This window comes from Lepidochelys olivacea, assembly GCF_965140295.1.
Source record: "Lepidochelys olivacea isolate rLepOli2 genome assembly, chromosome: 13".
Classification (NCBI taxonomy): domain Eukaryota; kingdom Metazoa; phylum Chordata; order Testudines; family Cheloniidae; genus Lepidochelys; species Lepidochelys olivacea.
In genome coordinates, this window is record NC_140423.1 from 36,836,704 (window position 1) to 36,855,119 (window position 18,416).

At 53.3% G+C, this 18,416-nt stretch overlaps 1 protein-coding gene across 1 annotated transcript; it reads left to right on the forward strand.

The window, feature by feature from the left end:
• The first annotated feature begins 273 nt into the window (after positions 1–273).
• On the forward strand, positions 274–7,859 carry LOC311529765 (mast cell protease 1A-like). Its single transcript, XM_084645965.1, has 5 exons — positions 274–931; positions 1,925–2,072; positions 2,843–2,978; positions 4,420–4,674; positions 7,349–7,859. The coding sequence occupies exons 1-5, from the start codon at positions 868–870 to the stop codon at positions 7,493–7,495; spliced, it is 750 nt and encodes a 249-aa protein (XP_084502091.1). The 5' UTR covers positions 274–867; the 3' UTR covers positions 7,496–7,859.
• The last annotated feature ends 10,557 nt before the right edge of the window (positions 7,860–18,416 follow it).

The following is an 18,416-nucleotide window of genomic DNA, read 5'->3' on the forward strand; positions in this document are numbered from 1 at the left end:
TCCCTGGTTCTGGGAGGGGAGTGGGGTCTGGGAGGGGAGTGGGTTAGAGCAGAGGGGGCTGGGAGCCAGGACTCCTGGGTTCTATCCCTATCTGTGCTGTGTCATTTCCCCTCTGGTGCTGCACAGTCATAGCTCCCAGCTGTACATCATCACACAGGCTGCCACATCCCATTCACTTGGTCAAAGTCTCACCAGGGGGCTTCTCAGGAACCCTCCTGCCGCAGTCGCTGTGATCGGAGCTCACGGCTGCTCTGCCCAGCCCCACCCTGTTCTCGGCTGGGCCACCCTGAGAAAGATCAAAGGGCCACGTTCCTACCCACCACTGAGATCTGTCTCTGTCACCCACTGACTGCACCACAGAGACATGGGCAGGGAACTGAGCAATGATGGGCCCAGGTGAGTAAGAGCCAACAGATGTGCACGGCTGTGAGCTGGCAACCAGAAAACCCCTGGATCCTTCTCGACGTATGTCCACCGGGGTCCTCTCCATTCAGTGGTCCATCATCCATTGAGCTGTGGAGAGACCCAGACAGGCAGCATCCATCCAGCTATGCAGGCTTCCTGGCTGACACAGGGCGTGTACTTCCCCTCACCCCACGTGGTTGGCTGTGGTTAGAAACTGAGATGCCTGAGCCCTACATTTAGATGAGTGTGTGGGTGACCCTCAGGTTTTCTGCCCCCAAGATCTCCCCCCTGCTGAGTCTATAAAGCCCCCAGGCCTGAGGCAGATGCACTGTCCCTGCACTAAGAAAAGGAGTACTTGTGGCACCTTAGAGACTAACCAATTTATTTGAGCGTAAGCTTTTGTGAGCTACAGCTCACTTCATCGGATGCAACCTGAAACCTGTCCCTGCACTGACTCCAAATATGAAGGTACAGATCTTGCTCCTGCTTCCCATGGCCTTTCTCCTGCCCCCCGGGGCTTGGGCTGGTGAGTACGGCTGGGATCAGGGGCCCCTGGGATTTTGGGGTGAAATGGGGGGTCTCAGGGATTGGGTTCAGTGGGTGCTATCTAGGGGCCTGTGACAATCTATACCCATATGTTCACCTCTTTTACAACAGGACTATGATAAATTTTATACAAAGCATGCCTTGTGAGGTATCGTCTAAAATTCATACTTTGCTGATCATTACTGTCCTGGTAAAATATGTGTGGCAGCTAAAGTTATAATATTCTACTGTATGGTTTTACTAAGATATGTTCCAAGTCTGGGGAGCAGCCACAGACCAGTTCGCCAGAGACAAAAGACTAGCGAATGCCTCAGCCAGGTGTCAATGTAATCAATTGGACTATCACCTGATTAAGTGGCCATTCTTGAGCAGGAAAGAGGACATGGGCGAAAAAATTACATTGTGACAAAGAAACAGCTTGGGGTTCCTGTTCACACACTTTCTGTATCATGAACCTCAGCTGGTGATGGTTCTTGTAGAGGAGAAACAGCTATAAGAAGGGTGAGCAGATGCCCAAAACGATCTCTCCCTGTCTCTTTACCCACGGCATTGACAACACTGGAAGTGCAAAGGGAGCAGCATTAGACTGGGGGATGGAACCTGACTGAAGGAAATTTAGCCAGTAAGATTGTCAGTGCCCTTTTGGGGCTTGCCTGGCCTAATTTGGGGTGACCTTGGCCCTGAATGCCATTAACTCAAGGCAGTGCAATTACTGACCCACTCCCTGTGCATTTGGCACTGATTCTCCACCCAGCGAGGACAGATCTTTCGATTTACCTCCCAGTCCCATGGGGTGTCCAGTCTAGGGGAGAGCTGAGGGGACAGAGTTCCAGGCACAGGGATCCCCCAGGGAGAGCATCATAGGGGGTGGGTTGAGGCTGTGGGGATTCCTCTTCAGGATGGGAAGCTCAGTCCCAGCCCGGCCCAAGGAGACGATGGGGTTCTTTGTATGAACCTGGTCTCCCCTCCACAGGTGAGATCATTGGGGGACAGGAAGCCCAGCCCCACTCCAGGCCCTACATGGCCAATCTGGAAATACGACGCGGAGACAAGAGCTATCGCTGCGGAGGGTTCCTGGTGAAGACAAACTTCGTGCTGACGGCCGCTCACTGCAAGGGAGAGTAAGCAACTCTCTGCTGGGGATGTCGGGGCAGGTCAGGCGCTAGCAGGTGATGGGGGAGCTGGGAGCTCTGCACCATAGTAGGTTGCAGGGAAGGAGCAGTTAGTAGGACAGGCTGGCACAGCAGAGCCCAGGGGTCTGATCTGCTCAGGAGGCGTCAGTGTGTTTCTCGGGGCCTCGGCAAACCATGGTCCAGCTCCAGTGCTGGGTAAATCAATGGGGCTATGGCCATTGACACCAACTGGGGTCTGGCCCATTGCCCAGATCAGGGCAGGGAGGGGCTCACAGCCCCAGGACAGCTCTGCAGGGCTCTGAGCTAGGGGGAGCTAGGCATAGACCCCTGTGTGGATCATGCTGGATGGGAGCTGAGACCCAGGGGCGGGGAGAACAATAAGGAGTGAAGCAGCTCAAGGGAACAGCACAAGGGACTGGTGGAGGCAGAGGCTGGGACCCCAATGCCACTGGGCAAGTGTTTATGCTGCAACCAGTGCCCACTAGAAGGGAAATGCCCCTTGTTCCATTCCCCCTACACACACACACACCTCCAAACCAGCCAATCCCCAGCAACGGAGCCGGATGAGAGCTGGCAATGTGTATAGTGGTATGTACATTTTTGCTGGCAGAAGCTGAGCCCAGGACCTCAGCCTGACAGCCCCAGGCTGCCCCGTCCCCTCCATGTCACTGTTCATGAGTCAGACCCTCATGTGCCCGTCTGCCCCTGACATACGCTCCTGCCCTTAACGCCCCATGGATTGCTCCTGGGTTTTACAGCGAGATCACTGTCACACTGGGAGCCCATAACATTAGACAACGGGAACGGAGCCAACAGAAAATACCTGTGAGGCGCCAGATCCTGCACCCGCGATACAACAGAGACACCATTAGCAATGACATCATGCTGCTGCAGGTATGGCCCCCATCCCATCACCCCACCCCAGTGACCTCACACTGCTGCAGGTACCGTCCCCATCCCATCACCCCACCCCAGTGACCTCACACTGCTGCCGATACTGGCCCCATCCCATCACCCCACCCCAGTGACCTCACACTGCTGCAGGTACCGTCCCCATCCCATCACCCCGCCCCCAGTGACCTCACACTGCTGCCGATACTGGCCCCATCCCATCACCCCACCCCAGTGACCTCACACTGCTGCAGGTACGGCCCCCATCCCATCACCCCACCCCAGTGACCTCACACTGCTGCAGGTACCGTCCCCATCCCATCACCCCACCCCAGTGACCTCACACTGCTGCCGATACCGGCCCCATCCCATCACCCCACCCCAGTGACCTCACACTGCTGCCGATACCGGCCCCCATCCCATCACCCCACCCCAGTGACCTCACACTGCTGCCGGTACCATCCCCATCCCATCACCCCGCCCCCAGTGACCTCACACTGCTGCCGATACTGGCCCCATCCCATCACCCCACCCCAGTGACCTCACACTGCTGCAGGTACCATCCCCATCCCATCACCCCACCCCAGTGACCTCACACTGCTGCCGATACTGGCCCCATCCAACGTTCTCACTAATTATTACCATCCATGTGCAGAATAAATATTGTTATGTGCACCAATATGGAGGGAATGTGTGGTGGGCGTGGGGCCGAGGGGTTCGGAGTGTGGGAGGGGGCTCAGGGCTGGGGCAGTGGGTTGAGGCTTGGGGGATGAGGGCTCTGAGGTGGGGCCAGGGATGAGGGGTTTGGGGTGCAGGCTGCCCCAGGGCTGCAGCGGAGAGAGAGGACTCCCCCCAGCCCTCTCTCCCTGAAGAAGCACCTGGGCTGGGGGAGAGCATCTCTCCCAGCTGCAGCAGCTCCAGGGCTGCGGGAGTCCTCTCTCCCTGTGGCAGCCCTGGGGCAGCCTGCACCCCAAACCTCTCATCCCTGGCCCCACCTCAGAGCCCTCACCCCCCAAGTGGGCAGGGCGGAGAGGCGTCTCTCCCTGCCGCACCGCAGCCCTGGTGCTGGGGGAATTGCTGCGGCCCCGCATGCCCCAAGCTCCCCCATCACCACCCCCACCTCACCCCACACCCGTGAGTGCAATGTACACACCTGTGTGGCCCTTGGTGGCCTCCTGCATGGCCGTGCAGGCGTGCAACTTACAGGGAACATAGTCCCCCTCCCATCACCCCACCCCCAGTGACCACACACTGCTGCAGGTAGCTTCCCCCTCTCATCCCCCTGCCCCCAAGGACCTCCTACTGCTGCAGGTTCCACGCCCATCCCATCCCCCTGCCCCTTGAGTCTTGAGTTTCTGAGTTGTCTCCATCTGACACACACACACAGACACTCTGACTGCACTTCATGGGCTGTTTCATTCCCCTCCCCTCTTTGCCCCAACAGCTGCAACACAAGGCGCGTCTGACTGAAGAGGTGGGACTGATTGATTTGACTTCTGCTCATCGCAGAGTGAGGCCGGGGACCATGTGCAGCGTGGCTGGCTGGGGGAGGACTAGCCTGACTGATACACCCAACACCCTTCAGGAAGTGAACCTGTTGGTGATAAGCGATGAGACCTGTTACAAGCGGTACCGTTACTATTACTCCTCCAGCATGCTGTGCGCAGGGGACCCTGATGACCAGAAGTCAATTTATCTGGTAAGTGGCTGATTGGCTTGGGCTCCTGCTGCTGGTTGTCCTTCCTCAGCCGCATTGTGGGGTCAGCCAGGGCTCACAGGGGCCTGGCAAGTGCAGTGGGAACTCAGCCCTATTGATTGTCTAGCCCTAAATGACTAGACCCTTGTAACATGCCTATCCTACTGCAGAGCCTTCCACCCAGGTCGTACACTGACACCTTCACCTCCTTATTGTCACGCATTGGCCAGGGGTATCCCTCGGCCCCTCCCTGCCTGATTCACACGCCATGGGAATGTGGAAAGAATGACACAGGGTGGCAGGGTCCAAATAATGACATTCATTAACAACACACAACCCATGAGACCTGGCTCCCAGCCCACGGCTGCTCTGCTCGGGTTCCGGTAATGTAGGAGACATAGGACAGTGTGAGCCCCACTGGAGGGCTCCCACGCTGTTGACAGGAACATCACCCAATTCCTGAGCACTACAGTCAGTGACAGCCCCAAGCTGGCTCTTTCAATCTTTCAAATCCTAGACGAGCCCCTCCTCGGAGTCATGGCATGGCAGAGTTGAGGCCAGACCAGACCAGATCATCCAGTCTGAAAATCTGCAGATCGCAGGCCACCAACCCTGCCCAGCATCCGCACACTAAAACCAACAGCCAAAATGTGACCAAGGCATCACGGCCCACAGGCAGGGCTTAACTTGTAATCAAAGAGGTGTCAGGACTTAAGCAATTAGGTGCCAGGACTCAAGCAATTTTTTACATTCGTACCTGATGCAGAAGGCCCAGAGGCGCCAGCGATATGGACGGTCAAGTCTGGCGATGCTGGGGCTCAGCCCGGGCACAAATTAAGCACTGCCCACTGGAGACAAACCTGTGGTGGCGACAGGCAGAGAACAGGAGGGACTGAGGGGCCACCAATGCCCGAGGCCCCACAGTGGCAGGAAATGGATTAGGAGAGATGTGCCCAGATTGTTGCAATGGGTGACCCATGCCCCAGAGGAAGGTGAACCCCCCTGCGCCCTGCAAGGTCCCCAGCACTCTGACCTGGGGGAAAGATTCCTTCCCAGCCCAGAACGCGTTGATCACTCAGACCCTGGCCGTGTGAGCAAGCTCCTGAAAGGGAGAACCCTCTCTATCACCTCCCGTGTCCCATCCTCAGCCCCGGCCACTTCGGAGGCTTCAGATCAATCCCCACCACCTACTCCCCGTTTACACAACACATCTTGAGTGACACATCTGGGATTGATCCAGGGACATCCAGAGCGAAAGGCATGAGCTGCCCCAGCTAGCACTGCAGAGCTGTTGGGTCCCACCAGCTGGCGTCGGCTATGATGATAAAGTCTCCATCACTGGCAATTTTAACATCAAGCCTGGATGGTTTTTTAAATGATCTGCTCTAGTTTAACCAGGAATTAATTCAGGACCATCCAATGGCCTGTGTCATGCCAGCCTAGTGTGGGTCACAGCTGAGAGTGCCAAATTCAGGACAGTCTGGTACAAAAACCAGGGCAGACACAACCCAAAACTGATGGCTTATTCTATAATTCAATTTCACCAGGCCAGTAACAAAAGTGAGCTTCTCTCTCACCACACTGATTAACAAGAAGCCAAAACACGTGTCCAGCCCTTGGCTTACCACCCAGGCAACTGGTCTTTATGCTGAGAGGTTACAGAAAACCAGATTCATCATATATAGGGATCTTCTAATCCCAGAGGATCAGCCACTTCACCAGGTCAAGCTATAGTTCCGCTCTTACCTCAAAATCATGCTTGTAGCCAAACCTTTAGTAACTAAAAACTAAAGGTTTTATTATAGAAATAAAAGAGACAAGACTGTTATTAAATGGTTAAAAGAATCATATACATTACAAGTGATTTTCAGAGTCTGTAGATCAGGTTCATAGTAGTGATGATAAATTGGCTAGCTTGCAAAAAGTTTCTGTGGGTCACCCAGACAGGTTGTGGGGTCATTCAGTCCATTGTTCAAATCTTCCTTGTTAGAAATCACAGTCCAGAGAAGTGAAGCAGGGATGAAGACAAAGAAGTGATGTCACCATCTCCACTTTTATACTTTCAGCCCAAGTGCATGGAAAGTTACTGGCAAAAGATGGAGTCTTATATCACGAGTCCTTATCCCATGTCCTTCCATGCCTTGCTGGGTCACTGGGCCTCCATTACCCATATGCTCTTTCAGGAGTCCTCTGAAGAGGTCCCTTGATATCCTTAATGGGCCATCAACACATGGCTGGCTAGTCCTGATGTAAATCTGCCTGGTGGGGGTCACCCAAGAGCAAAACATATTTGAGATAGACCTAGCCAATATTCATAACTTCAGATACAACGATGATACATGGATTTAAACAGGATAATCACACTTAACAGATTATAACCTTTACAAGGATACTTTACAAGACATGCTTTGTACAAGATTGATTGCAATTTTGTAACCATAGTGACTGAATTATTGTAACTAATCATCTTTATTTTTATACAGCATCACACAGGAGGTCAGACTAGATAATCACAATGGTGCTTCTGGTCTTAGATTCTATGAATCCCCCATCTTGGGCTTCTCAGTGCTAATTCATTTCTTTTTTGAAGATGCTCCGGCTTTAATGGCCCAAACAGTGATGTCCTGGAGTCCTGATCAGTGCTTTAAAACTCATCTCCCTGTTTATTCTGGGGCAGGGCGATTCCGGAGGCCCGCTCGTGTGCCGTGGACGGGCTGAGGGCATCGTCTCCAAGTGCATCAGGAACAGCATCGCGCCTCCTGCTGTGTACACACGGATTTCCCACTTCATGCCCTGGATCACTGACACCATGAGAGGAATCTAGCAACACAGAGCCCCTGGCCAGCCACAGCCTTCTGCTACCCAACCTGCTCCTGCAAACATGTGATCAGACTTCCCTCTTAGTCTGGGCCGAGCTATTCATTGATTTATGATCAACACAGTCCTTGTGGCCAGATCAGAGACGGCGCCCTGTAATGGGGAAAGGCCCCGGGTCCCATTCCCCACCCCTCTGAGCCAGCCAGTCCCCCACCCTGGGGCCAGACTGGAGCTTCCACCCCCAGGGAGACCACATACCACGTTCCGTTCTGCTTGGACCCTGGATAGTCTCTGTAAAGCGCTGAGGAAAATGTGCAACGTTCCCTGCCCTGTGGGCCACAGGTACACCTTGTGATACACTAAATGGCTTTTTGCAGCAGCTGCTGTTGGTGTCTGGACTCCTGAGTGTTTCACTGACCGTGAGAGGTGGGCTGCCTCTGAGTGCGGGTTTGGGAGTGGGGGCTGTGGGCTGTGAAACTACAGTTAAAGGGGACGCGTGGGGAGAAGGGCCCCAATTCAGCCAGGCACTGAGCACATTCCGACATTGCAGCCCATGTGAGTAGCCCCTTTGCATCCAATCAGAATATACAAGTGCTTAAAGTCAGACACCTGATTATGCACCTTGCTAAATCAGAAGACAAATAGGAGAGAGAGAGAGAGAGAGAGAGGTTGGATAGATAGATAGATAGGGGGGTGTATGGGGATGGATAGATAGATAGATAGATAGACGCGGTGTGTGGGGATGGATAGATAGATAGACGCGGTGTATGGGGATGGATAGATAGATAGACGCGGTGTGTGGGGATGGATAGATAGATAGATAGATAGACGCGGTGTGTGGGGATGGATAGATCGATAGATCAGGTCTGTCTTCACTGCAGAGCTCACCCAGGCTGAGCCCTAAGTGGCTACAGTCCACACACAAACCCCTGGAGGTGCTTTGGACCAGGGCCAAGTGTCCTGACTGGGGTTGTCAGCTAGGACCCAGGTTTTGCTTGATCTCAGGCTCTAACTCACTCACTTTGGAGAGAAAACACAGGCTGGATCACTCAGGGCTGGTGCTTCTCCAATGCCTTCCCACGATTCCCCCCAGGCCTAGTCTACCCTTCACCCAACTCCCTTCTGCACCAGACGTCACCCCCAGTTTCCTAGTGCCCTGGGTTGGCATTGAGCCCTTCGTTGTGCAGGGTCTGCTCCGTTTCTTCCTCGTCCTAGAGCAGAGCTGCCCTCTGGCAATTCCTCTTGCCAACATGCTGCTTTGTGGCCAGAGGCCCCCAGCCTAGCTCAGCGGGAGCACAACGGGGAGATGGACCCCACAGATAAGATCCCCAAGAGGCAAGCAGGGGAGAGGATGGAGCAGGTGGCAATTCAGTGGGGGAGGAGAATAAACAACCTGGAGGGTGCCTATGGCAGGGGAGTTGACACCAACGGCCAGCCTGACCCCCAGCCTCAACCTGCTCCTGTGACAGGGATTGAGTCGATGCTGGCACCGCTCGGCGTGTGGAGCCCTGGCTGTGCGGGACAGGCTTTGAGCCCAGAGGGGTTAATAACGGACCAGGGCAGAGCGGCCGGAGCGGCTGGGACAGACTCCGACTGCCTGCGGGAAAAGCTGGTACCTCCTGGGCCTGCTATCCCACGGGAGACAACCCCAGAGCTCAGGCCAGGGAGGACCCCACTGCTGTGGGGGATGGGACTGTGACATTCCCCAGGCTACAATCTGGACTGTTGGACAGTGTGTTCCCTCAGTTCTGCAACCTAGGGTGTCATTCACACTGCTTCACTCTGAGACCCACCACTCCCGGTCTGCTCACACCCAGCCTCCAGCATGTAAGTCTGATTTGTGTCCATTTATTCTGTTACGTAAGAGACTGTCCAGTTTGACCAATGTACATGGCAGAGGGGCATCAGACGTCAAGAATTATAACATTCAAAAACCAGTCGGAGAACACTTCAATCTCTTTGGTCACTCGATTACAGACCTAAAAGTGGCAATTCTTCAACAAAAAAACTTCAAAAACAGACTCCAAGGAGAGACTGCTGAATTGGAATTAATTTGCAAACTGGATACAATTAACTTAGGCTTGAATAGAGACTGGGAGTGGATGGGTCATTACACAAAGTAAAACTATTTCCCCATGTTTATTCCCCCCCTCCACCCTCCACTGTTCCTCAGACGTTCTTGTCAACTGCTGGAAATGGCCCACCTTGATTATCACTACAAAAGGTTTCCCCCCTTCCTGCCCCCCGCACTGCTCTCCTGCTGGTAATAGCTCACCTTAAGTGATCACTCTCCTTACAGTGTGTATGGTGACACCCATTGTTTCATGTTCTCTGTCTATATAGATCTCCCCACTGTACTTTCCACTGAATGCATCCGATAAAGTGAGCTGTAGTTCACGAAAGCTTATGCTCAAATAAATTGGTTAGTCTCTAAGGTGCCACAAGTCCTCCTTTTCTTTTTGCGAATACAGACTAACACGGCTGCTACTCTGAAAAGTGGTCTGCCAGAGCCAGTTGGTGCCTTTGCTCTCTCTTTCCTCAGCTTCCTGGGTTTTTAGCTCTAGGGCTTGCTGATGTCCAAACTCCTCAGCTTGCTTCTGAGCCCCTATTTCCAGTTCCCTTAGCTCCAAGATTTGGGGATGTTCTTTCTCTTTTTCTGCCACCTGCAGTCTGTACAGCTCCAACTTTGCAACTGCATCACTTTTGCCCATCTTTCTGCTTTTCCTGTCCCTATTTCCTTTCCCCAAAATAAGTAAACAGAAAATAATAAACCAGTAACCTTCTCTTTGACTTTTCTCGGCATGCACACTTAAAGTCTCACTTAAAAATCTCCACACCAGTGTATGAAGTACAAATCTCACTCAGGACAACAAGCTGTGCATTTCACCCTGCTCAATGCACCGCTGTGATGGGGTCTCTGGGGTGCAACCTGGCCTGCGGGACCTCTGACCCCTCCAAACACAACAGCCTGGGCTGCCTCTGACACTGTGATCCTGATGTCAAACTACAAGGCTCTGGCAGGCCCTGCACTTACACAGCATCCACAGACCAGGACATACCCAACTGAGTGACATGAATACTCTCTCAGCCACTCATGAACCATCAATATGGAGGCTCTGGCTAATTCACCCCAGCTCCCCAGCCTTGCACCCCAGAACTGTACCATCTTGCACTGGTCAGAAGCCTGGCCAGTGTAAGCTCGTTGCCCAGTTTGCCTCTCCCTCGATGTGGAGAGGACACACACTATCCTTTGTAAACTAAGCTGAGATTTCCCAAGCACCTCTATCAAAACACCCTGTTTTAAGTAAAATACAAGGCAGACTGATTAACTACAGAAAGGTCGATTTGAAGTGATTATAAGTGGGAGACATAAAGGTTAGAGAAGAAATAAATAGGTAAATATGCCTTCTATATCCTAAACTTTTAGACTAAGCAGGATTTGAATCAAACAGCTTTTCTCACTCTGACAGATGGTACAAGCAGGTTACAGATCATCAATACACAAACTGGACTCTTTTCCAGCCTGGGACCAAATTTCCCCTGCTCAAAGCCTTTGTCTTCCTGACATGATTCTAGGTGTTGAGATGGGAGGGCAGGGGGAGAGAGGCCAAGTGATGACGTCACTTCCCCTCTTTTATACTTTCAAAGATCCTTGCTATGATGTGGGTTAGCCCCAGGGAAATGATGTCTTAGGTGTAGTGAGTTTGTCGGGTGTGAGACCTGAGTGGCTTGTGAAGGACAGTGAACACTTCATTGGTTGGCACCAAATGGGGCCTCTGGGTCACAGGGGGCTGAGAGACAGGACTCCTGGTTTCTCTCCCCAACTCGGAGATGAATGGAGTATCTAGGTAGGAGTGGTGGGGGGGCCTGGGAACCAGGACCCTTGGGTTCTATCCCAGGCTCTGGAAGGTAGTGCTGACATCAGCCACAGGAATAACTACTGTGGCTGCAAATGGACCTAACAATTTTTGGTTTTTGAATGTTAACTTAAGATTGTAGTGTAGAAATGCCCATCAAGAAGCCCTCTTGCCATTGTTGCTATGATCGAGGCCGATGGCTGGTCTGTGCAGCCCCACCTTGCTCATGGCTGGGCCACCATGAGAAAGATCAAAGGGCCATGTTCCCCACCACTGAGATCAATCAGTTTCACCCCAGGCTCCCAGCACAGAGACATGGGCAGAGAGCTGAGTGAGGATGGGGCAGATGAGAAAGAGTCCCAGATGTGCCAAGAGGGGGGAGGGATAGCTCAGTGGTTTGAGCATTGGCCTGCTAAACCCAGAGTTGTGAGTTCAATCCTTGACAGGGTCATTTAGGGATCTGGGGCAAAAATTGGGGATTGGTTCTGCTTTGAGCAGGGGGTTGGACTAGATGACCTCCTGAGGTCCCTTCCAACCCTGATATTCTATGAAGAAGCACTGATGTGAGCCTCCATCCAGAGTAGTCCTGGATCCTCCTAGACATATCCCCAGCAGGGTCTTTTCCATGCAGAAGTCCAGGGAGCCAGCTTTGTAGCCTCCCCAGCTAGGCAGCATCCATTGAGCTGGGCAGTGCTCCAGTTGGGCAACATACATCCAGCTCTCCAGCAACTCAGCCATGCAGTTTCCAGGATCCCCAGCTGCTGGGCTGTTGCACGCTCTGTCCTTCCCCACAGCCAACCACACAGGCTGTGGTTGGAGACTGAGACTCTTGAGCTCTGCATTTGGATGAGTGTGTGGGTGACCCTGAGGTTTCCTGCCACCGCTCCCTGCACTGACTCTGAACATGCAGCTACAGATCTTGCTCCTGCTCCCCATGGCCTTTCTCCTGCCCCACGGGGCTCAAGCTGATGAGTACAGATGAAATCAGGGGCCCCTGGGGTTTTGGGATAAATGGGGAAGTCTTAGGGATGGGGACTCAGTGGGTGGTATCTAGGGGCCTGTGACACTCTGTACCCCAAGGTTCACCCCTCTTACGGGACTGTGATAACTTTTGTACAAAGTATGCCTTGTCTGGTATCATTCAAAAAATCATTATTGTCTGGGTAAAATATATGTGGCATATAAAGTTATAAGATTCTACTGTATGGTTTTACTACGACATACTCCAAATCTGGGGAGCAGCCACAAACCAGTTCTCCAGAGACAAAAGGCTAGGTGATGCCTCAGCCAGGTGTCAACAAAATCAAACGGACCATCACCTGGTTAAGTGGCCATTCTTGGGCAGGAAAGAGGGTGTTGGCAAACAAATCTACATCTAGACAATGAAGCAGCTTGGGGTTCCTTTCCATACAGACTTTATGTCTCGTAAACTTCAGCTGGAGATAATTCTCAAAGAAGAGAAAGAGCTACAAGAAGGTGGAGCAGACACCCCAAACGATCTCTTTCTTTCTCTCTACCCACGGCTCTCACAACACCGAAAGTATAAAGGAAGTAGCATTGGACTGGGGAAAGGATCCTGACTTGAAGCCAATTCACCCTGTAAGATTGCAGGAACATGTGATGAGAGACTTTTCAAACGATACCTCACAAGGCATATTTTGTATGAAATTTATCACAATCCTGTAAAGGGTTGAACATAAAGGTACAGGCTATTACAGGGGATCGGGGCGTGTTGTCTCACCTGGCACTGATACTGATCAGTGTTAGCCACAGACCATTTAAGAAGATCTGGGGAAGGGCAAAAAGGGACTGTGACAGGAGGTCCGGGGTGACCTTGAGAGGAAAGACCCATGTCCCAGCTCCCCATCCCTGAACCAGCCAGCCCCCTGACCTTGGGCCAGATCGAAGCCTGCCCTCCCTAGAGGGAAATGGCTTCCAGCAACTGAGGCACCAAATATTGGAAACATGAGGGCTAGTTGTGCTGGGCTCCAGATGTTGCATAGCTGGTGCCCTGTAGCCTTCTAAAGCATGATCTTTGCCCATCATTGATGGTGACAGGTGCCTGTCAACTAAACCCCAGGGGATCTCTTCTTCCCTTGATCTCCCAGTGCTGTGCTCAGGGGTTCGCATTGGCTAACTATGGGATGCGGGGAGTTGATTGTCTTCAGGCTGAGACTGTCAGGGGTGCCTGGGAGATGTGGTCTCCCCATCCCCATTCATTTGAAAGCAGGGGTCCAGCGCCTGGGGAGGAGATGGTCCAATGTTATTGTTGGGGGTTGGGGCAAACCTTGTTCCGGGCGGGGCGTCTGCTTTCTTAGATCAATGCAAGGAAGTCATTTTAGCCATGTGGGGAACCCACAGCCATTGCATCCAACACACAGGCATGTGGAAAAGCTGGAGTAGATGCCAAACCACGTGGGTCCATTGACATCCCTGGGTGCACTAGCAAAGGCTGGGGCTGGGGCTTTGCTAGGTGGGACAGCTGTTCTCCACGTGCGAGAGACAGGAGGGGCGAGAAGTGGTGAGTTGGCGAAGCAGAGAGTAAAAGAAGTGCTGGCAATGTGGCTATAGGAGCTGGACTGCGATGGCTGTTTTCTTCGCTGATACACCAGGGATTGAACTGGGGCACCTGCCAGAAATAAAAGCATGAACTGATTTAGAGCCCAGGGCCAAGAACAGGTCCTGGTGGGATCCCCTGGAAACCCCCTTTAATTCCCCATTCAACATTGCATTTTGCACGCAGTCAGCAAACCAGTTTCTAACCCATTTCACCTGGATTAAAACATGTTGATGTTACCGTGTCTCAAGGAGAAAGTCATGCGGCACTTTGGCAAATGTCTTCCAGGAGTCCAAATCTTTCTCTTCCCTTAGCATGGTAGCCTCTATCAACCAGCCTTGTAATGTTGTCCAAGAACGACATCATCTTCATTTAACAAGGCCTGCTGTCCATGGAACCATATTGATTGGTATCAGTTATATCGCTCTCCCTAAGCATCTCTGCTGATGGAGTCCCAGCTCAGCAATTCCACCACTTTCCTTGGGATGCTGCTCATGGACTTGGCATGTCTGACAGATGAGGGATGGGATCCACTCATCCCCATACAGACCCACCATTGCCTATCTAGAGCCATTCCCGAAGTATTTGAGGTCCCTGCTTGAGCAAAGCAGATGCACAAATATGTTGCTGGATCCATTTCGGTCCATTCAGGATTCATCCTGTTGCCAGCCCCAGTGCCGAGAGGCAAAACAACAGCAGGGGTTCGTTACCTGGTATGCTTCACTCAATAATCACAACGGGGTGGAGAAGTAGAAAAGTTTATTTGAAACTTCAAAAAGGTACAGGGAGATTAGAATCTCAAATCCTGCACACAGAGCAGGAAGTTACACAGGCTTTTATACATCCTTTTTTTAGCATACTTATTCAATAGCAAGCTGCCCTAAGTATCCATAGAGCCAGCCAATCCAGTTACCAGCTAGTGCCCTTGTTCTCTGTATCATTTGTTAAACTATACATAAAGCTGCTTTATTCAGCATTGTTCTTCCATATCTCCCCTGTTTGGCCTTGCTTAGTTTCAGGCAGTCTGACTCTGCAACATACTGTTGCAGATCCTCAGCATAACTGCTGTGTGTGCCTCCAGGCAGGGGGGCCAAGGACACTTGGGCCTAGCACGCAGAGCTGCTGCGAGTGCCTCCAGGCGGGGGGGCCAAGGACACTTGGGCCTAGCACGCAGAGCTGCTGCGAGTGCCTCCAGGCCGGGGGGGCCAAGGACACTTGGGCCTAGTATGCAGAGCTGCTGCGAGTGCCTCCAGCCAGGAGGGGGGGCCAAGGACACCTGGGCCTAGTGCGAGGGGGCTTCATCGACACTCGTGGTCTTCCATCCCCTCGAGTTACCTAGTGGCCATGCCCCAGTGTCCCCAACAATCTTGATCAAACAATTCCAGTCTAGATCGATCCTCATCTACATATACAAGTAGTTTATGTTGTGTATTTGATTGTCATGGTAACAGAATCTTGTTGTTGCTATGGCACCTGCGTCAGATTATTAGGGATAGCCCAGCCAGTTTTGACTGGATGGTCAGCTCAGTATGTGGCAATAAATGGCTGCTTTTCAGGTTTACAGCTCTCTGTGTCTCAAGTGATCTCTTCCTAAAACTGCTGCCCGCAAGGATACAACAGTTCAGTTCTAGATTGATGCACACCCATGCCCATCCATTCTAGAACAACAGCACTAGGTTCTAGACCAGAGGTGGGCAGACTATGGCCTGCAGGCCACATCCGGCCCGCGGAACCCTCCGGCCCGGCCCCTGAGCTCCTGGCCAGGGAAGCTAGTCCCCGGCCCTTCCCCCGCTGTCTCCCCTCCCCCGCAGTTACGCCGCCGCGTGGGCAGCAGGGCTGCGAGCTCCCGCCACTTTGAACGGCATGGTAAGGGAGCGGTGGTGGTGCACACGTGCGCGTGGCAGTGGGGGAGTTGGGTAGGGGGTCCCGGGGGGCAGTCAGGGGACAGGGAGCAGTTGGGGTGGGGGTCCCGGGGGGCAGTCAGGGAGCAGAGGGCGGTTGGATGGGGGGGAGGTTCTGGGGCAGTCAGGGGTCGGGGAACAGGGGGGGTTGGATAGGGCGTGGGAGTCCTGGGGGGCCTGTCAGGGGGGCGGGGGTGGATGGGGCTGGGGGTCAGTCAGGGGACAGGGAGTTGGGGGGGTTGAATAGGGGGTGGGATCCCGGGGGGGCCGTTTCAGGTGTGGGGTCCTGGGAGGAGGCGGTCCGGGGGCAAGGAGCAGGGGGTGTTGGATGGGTTGGGAGTTCTGAGGGGGGCAGTCAGGGGGCGGGAAGTGGGAGGATAGGGGGCAGGGCCAGGCTGTCTGGGGGGCACAGCCTTCCCTACCCGGCCCTCCATACCGTTTCGCACCCCGATGTGGCCCTCAGGCCAAAAAGTTTGCCCACCACTGTTCCAGACCCATCTCCTCATCCTGCCAGTGCTGGACCCACCCGCTATCTGGATCCTGCAGGTAGCTACAGTAGGGGCCACCAAATGGAATCCAAGACCTTCGTGGGGGTTGGCTGGAGAATTCAGGACTGGCCCCTGGGGAAGGTGGGATGGAGGATGGCTGGACCACTAATGCTCCCTTCTCTGTGTATGTGAATCCCCCAGGGGGACGGCACCTCCACTGACAGGGAGTGAGTGAGGCTGGGGCTCTCAGAGCACCCTGAGGGGTTGGGTGTCCCAGCCCCCACCGGCTCCTGTGGGACCCCTCTGCCAATCCATGCCTCAGACAGGGAGGCCGGCTGTGGGGCTAAGGCTCAGGGCTGGGACCCAAGAAATCTGGGACCAGTTTGTTGCCGGCACAGAGTGCCCGAGGCAAGCAACAGCTGGGTTCGTTGCCTGGTATGCGTCGCGCCAATGACCACAACAGGGTGGAGAAGCAGAGAGATTTATCTGAAGCTTCAGATAGGCTGCAGGGAGACTGAACTGTCTCAAATCCTGCAGCCCCAAATGCAGATTACAGTATACAATTTATACCTTTTCCTATTTCACTACACAAGCTTATACAACCAATTACCTGTTGCCCTGTACAATACCATAGCCAATCAGCTAAAGCAGCCAGTTGTGTTTTTCCTCGGTAGCATTGCCCGAGCCTTGCCTTATTTGGGTCTATTTGTTACTAGTTTTTGCTAAACATTTCTGCCTTATCTAGATGTTTCCCAGGCCGAAGCTGGCCTTGGCTAGCGAGCCGTGTGCAAACCTGCCTGTTTGTGTGCTAGCTTCCTCAGAGTTGTGCAGGGTCACAGAAAGTCCAAGGAGCAGAGGGGCTTCAGTTTGTCTGGAGCAAGGGGGCTTCATTGACACTCGTGGTCTTCCACCCTCCCGAGTTACCTAGAGTAGTGCCCAGTGTCACCAGCAAGTGCCTAGCTCAGCCCAGGCTCCCTGTGGATTTCATGGGCCAGTCCCCAGGGCTGGGAATTTCATGGAGGACGGATGGATACTGAGCACCCAATCCCCTTAAACAGGGGTAGGAACAATCTCACTGTGCTTCAGTTTCCCCGTCTGTACCGTGAGAATGATTCTGCCTGTGTTTGTTTGAACTGGACACTCTTTGAGGGCAAAAAGAAAAGGAGTACTTGTGGCACCTTAGAGACTAACCAATTTATTTGAGCATAAGCTTTCGTGAGCTACAGCTCACTGAATGCATCCGATGAAGTGAGCTGTAGCTCACGAAAGCTCATGCTCAAATAAATTGGTTAGTCTCTAAGGTGCCACAAGTCCTCCTTTTCTTTTTGCGAATACAGACTAACACGGCTGTTACTCTGAAACCTGTCTTTGAGGGCAGGGATTTGGGGTCTGAGCAATGCTCAGCACAATGGGGAGCCCTGATCTCAGTCTAGGTGCCACCCTAAAGCAAATAACAGCGATGTGTTAAGGTGCAAACTTTGACCAGGGAGCCAGGGGACTTGGGGCTGTGGTGGAGGCAGGAGTCGCTGGGTGGGTTCTGACTTTGGGGTGCCCAAGGAGGTCAGGCTGGGAGGTCACCATGGTCCCTCCAGGCCTTGAAATTTGTGGGTCTGGGTATCTTAGTGCAGAGAAGCCCAGGGGTGTTTTTTACACCTGTAGTAGGGAGGGGGCAGGGTGAACCACATCCGCAGTCTGGGGGAGAGCTGAGGAGGGGACAGTGTTCCAGGAACAGGGATCCCCCAGGGAGAGCATCACAGGGGGTGGGATGAGGTTGGGGGACTCCCCTTCAGGATGGGGAGCTCAGTCCCAGCCCAGCCCAAGGAGACAATGGGGACTCTTTGTGTCAGTCTGGTTTCCCCCGAGGTGAGATCATCGGAGGCCAGGAAGCCCAGCCCCACTCCAGACCCTTCATGGCCTGGCTGGATATACAACGCGGAAACAAGCATTACAGCTGCGGAGGGTTCCTGGTGTCAGAGAACTTTGTGCTGACAGCTGCTCACTGCAATGGAGAGTAAGCGCCTCTGAGCAGGGGATGTCGGGGCAGGTCAGGGTTAGCAGGTAATGGGGGAGCCGGGAGCTCTGATGCCATCGTAGGTTGCAGGGAAGGAACAGTTAGTAGGTAAGT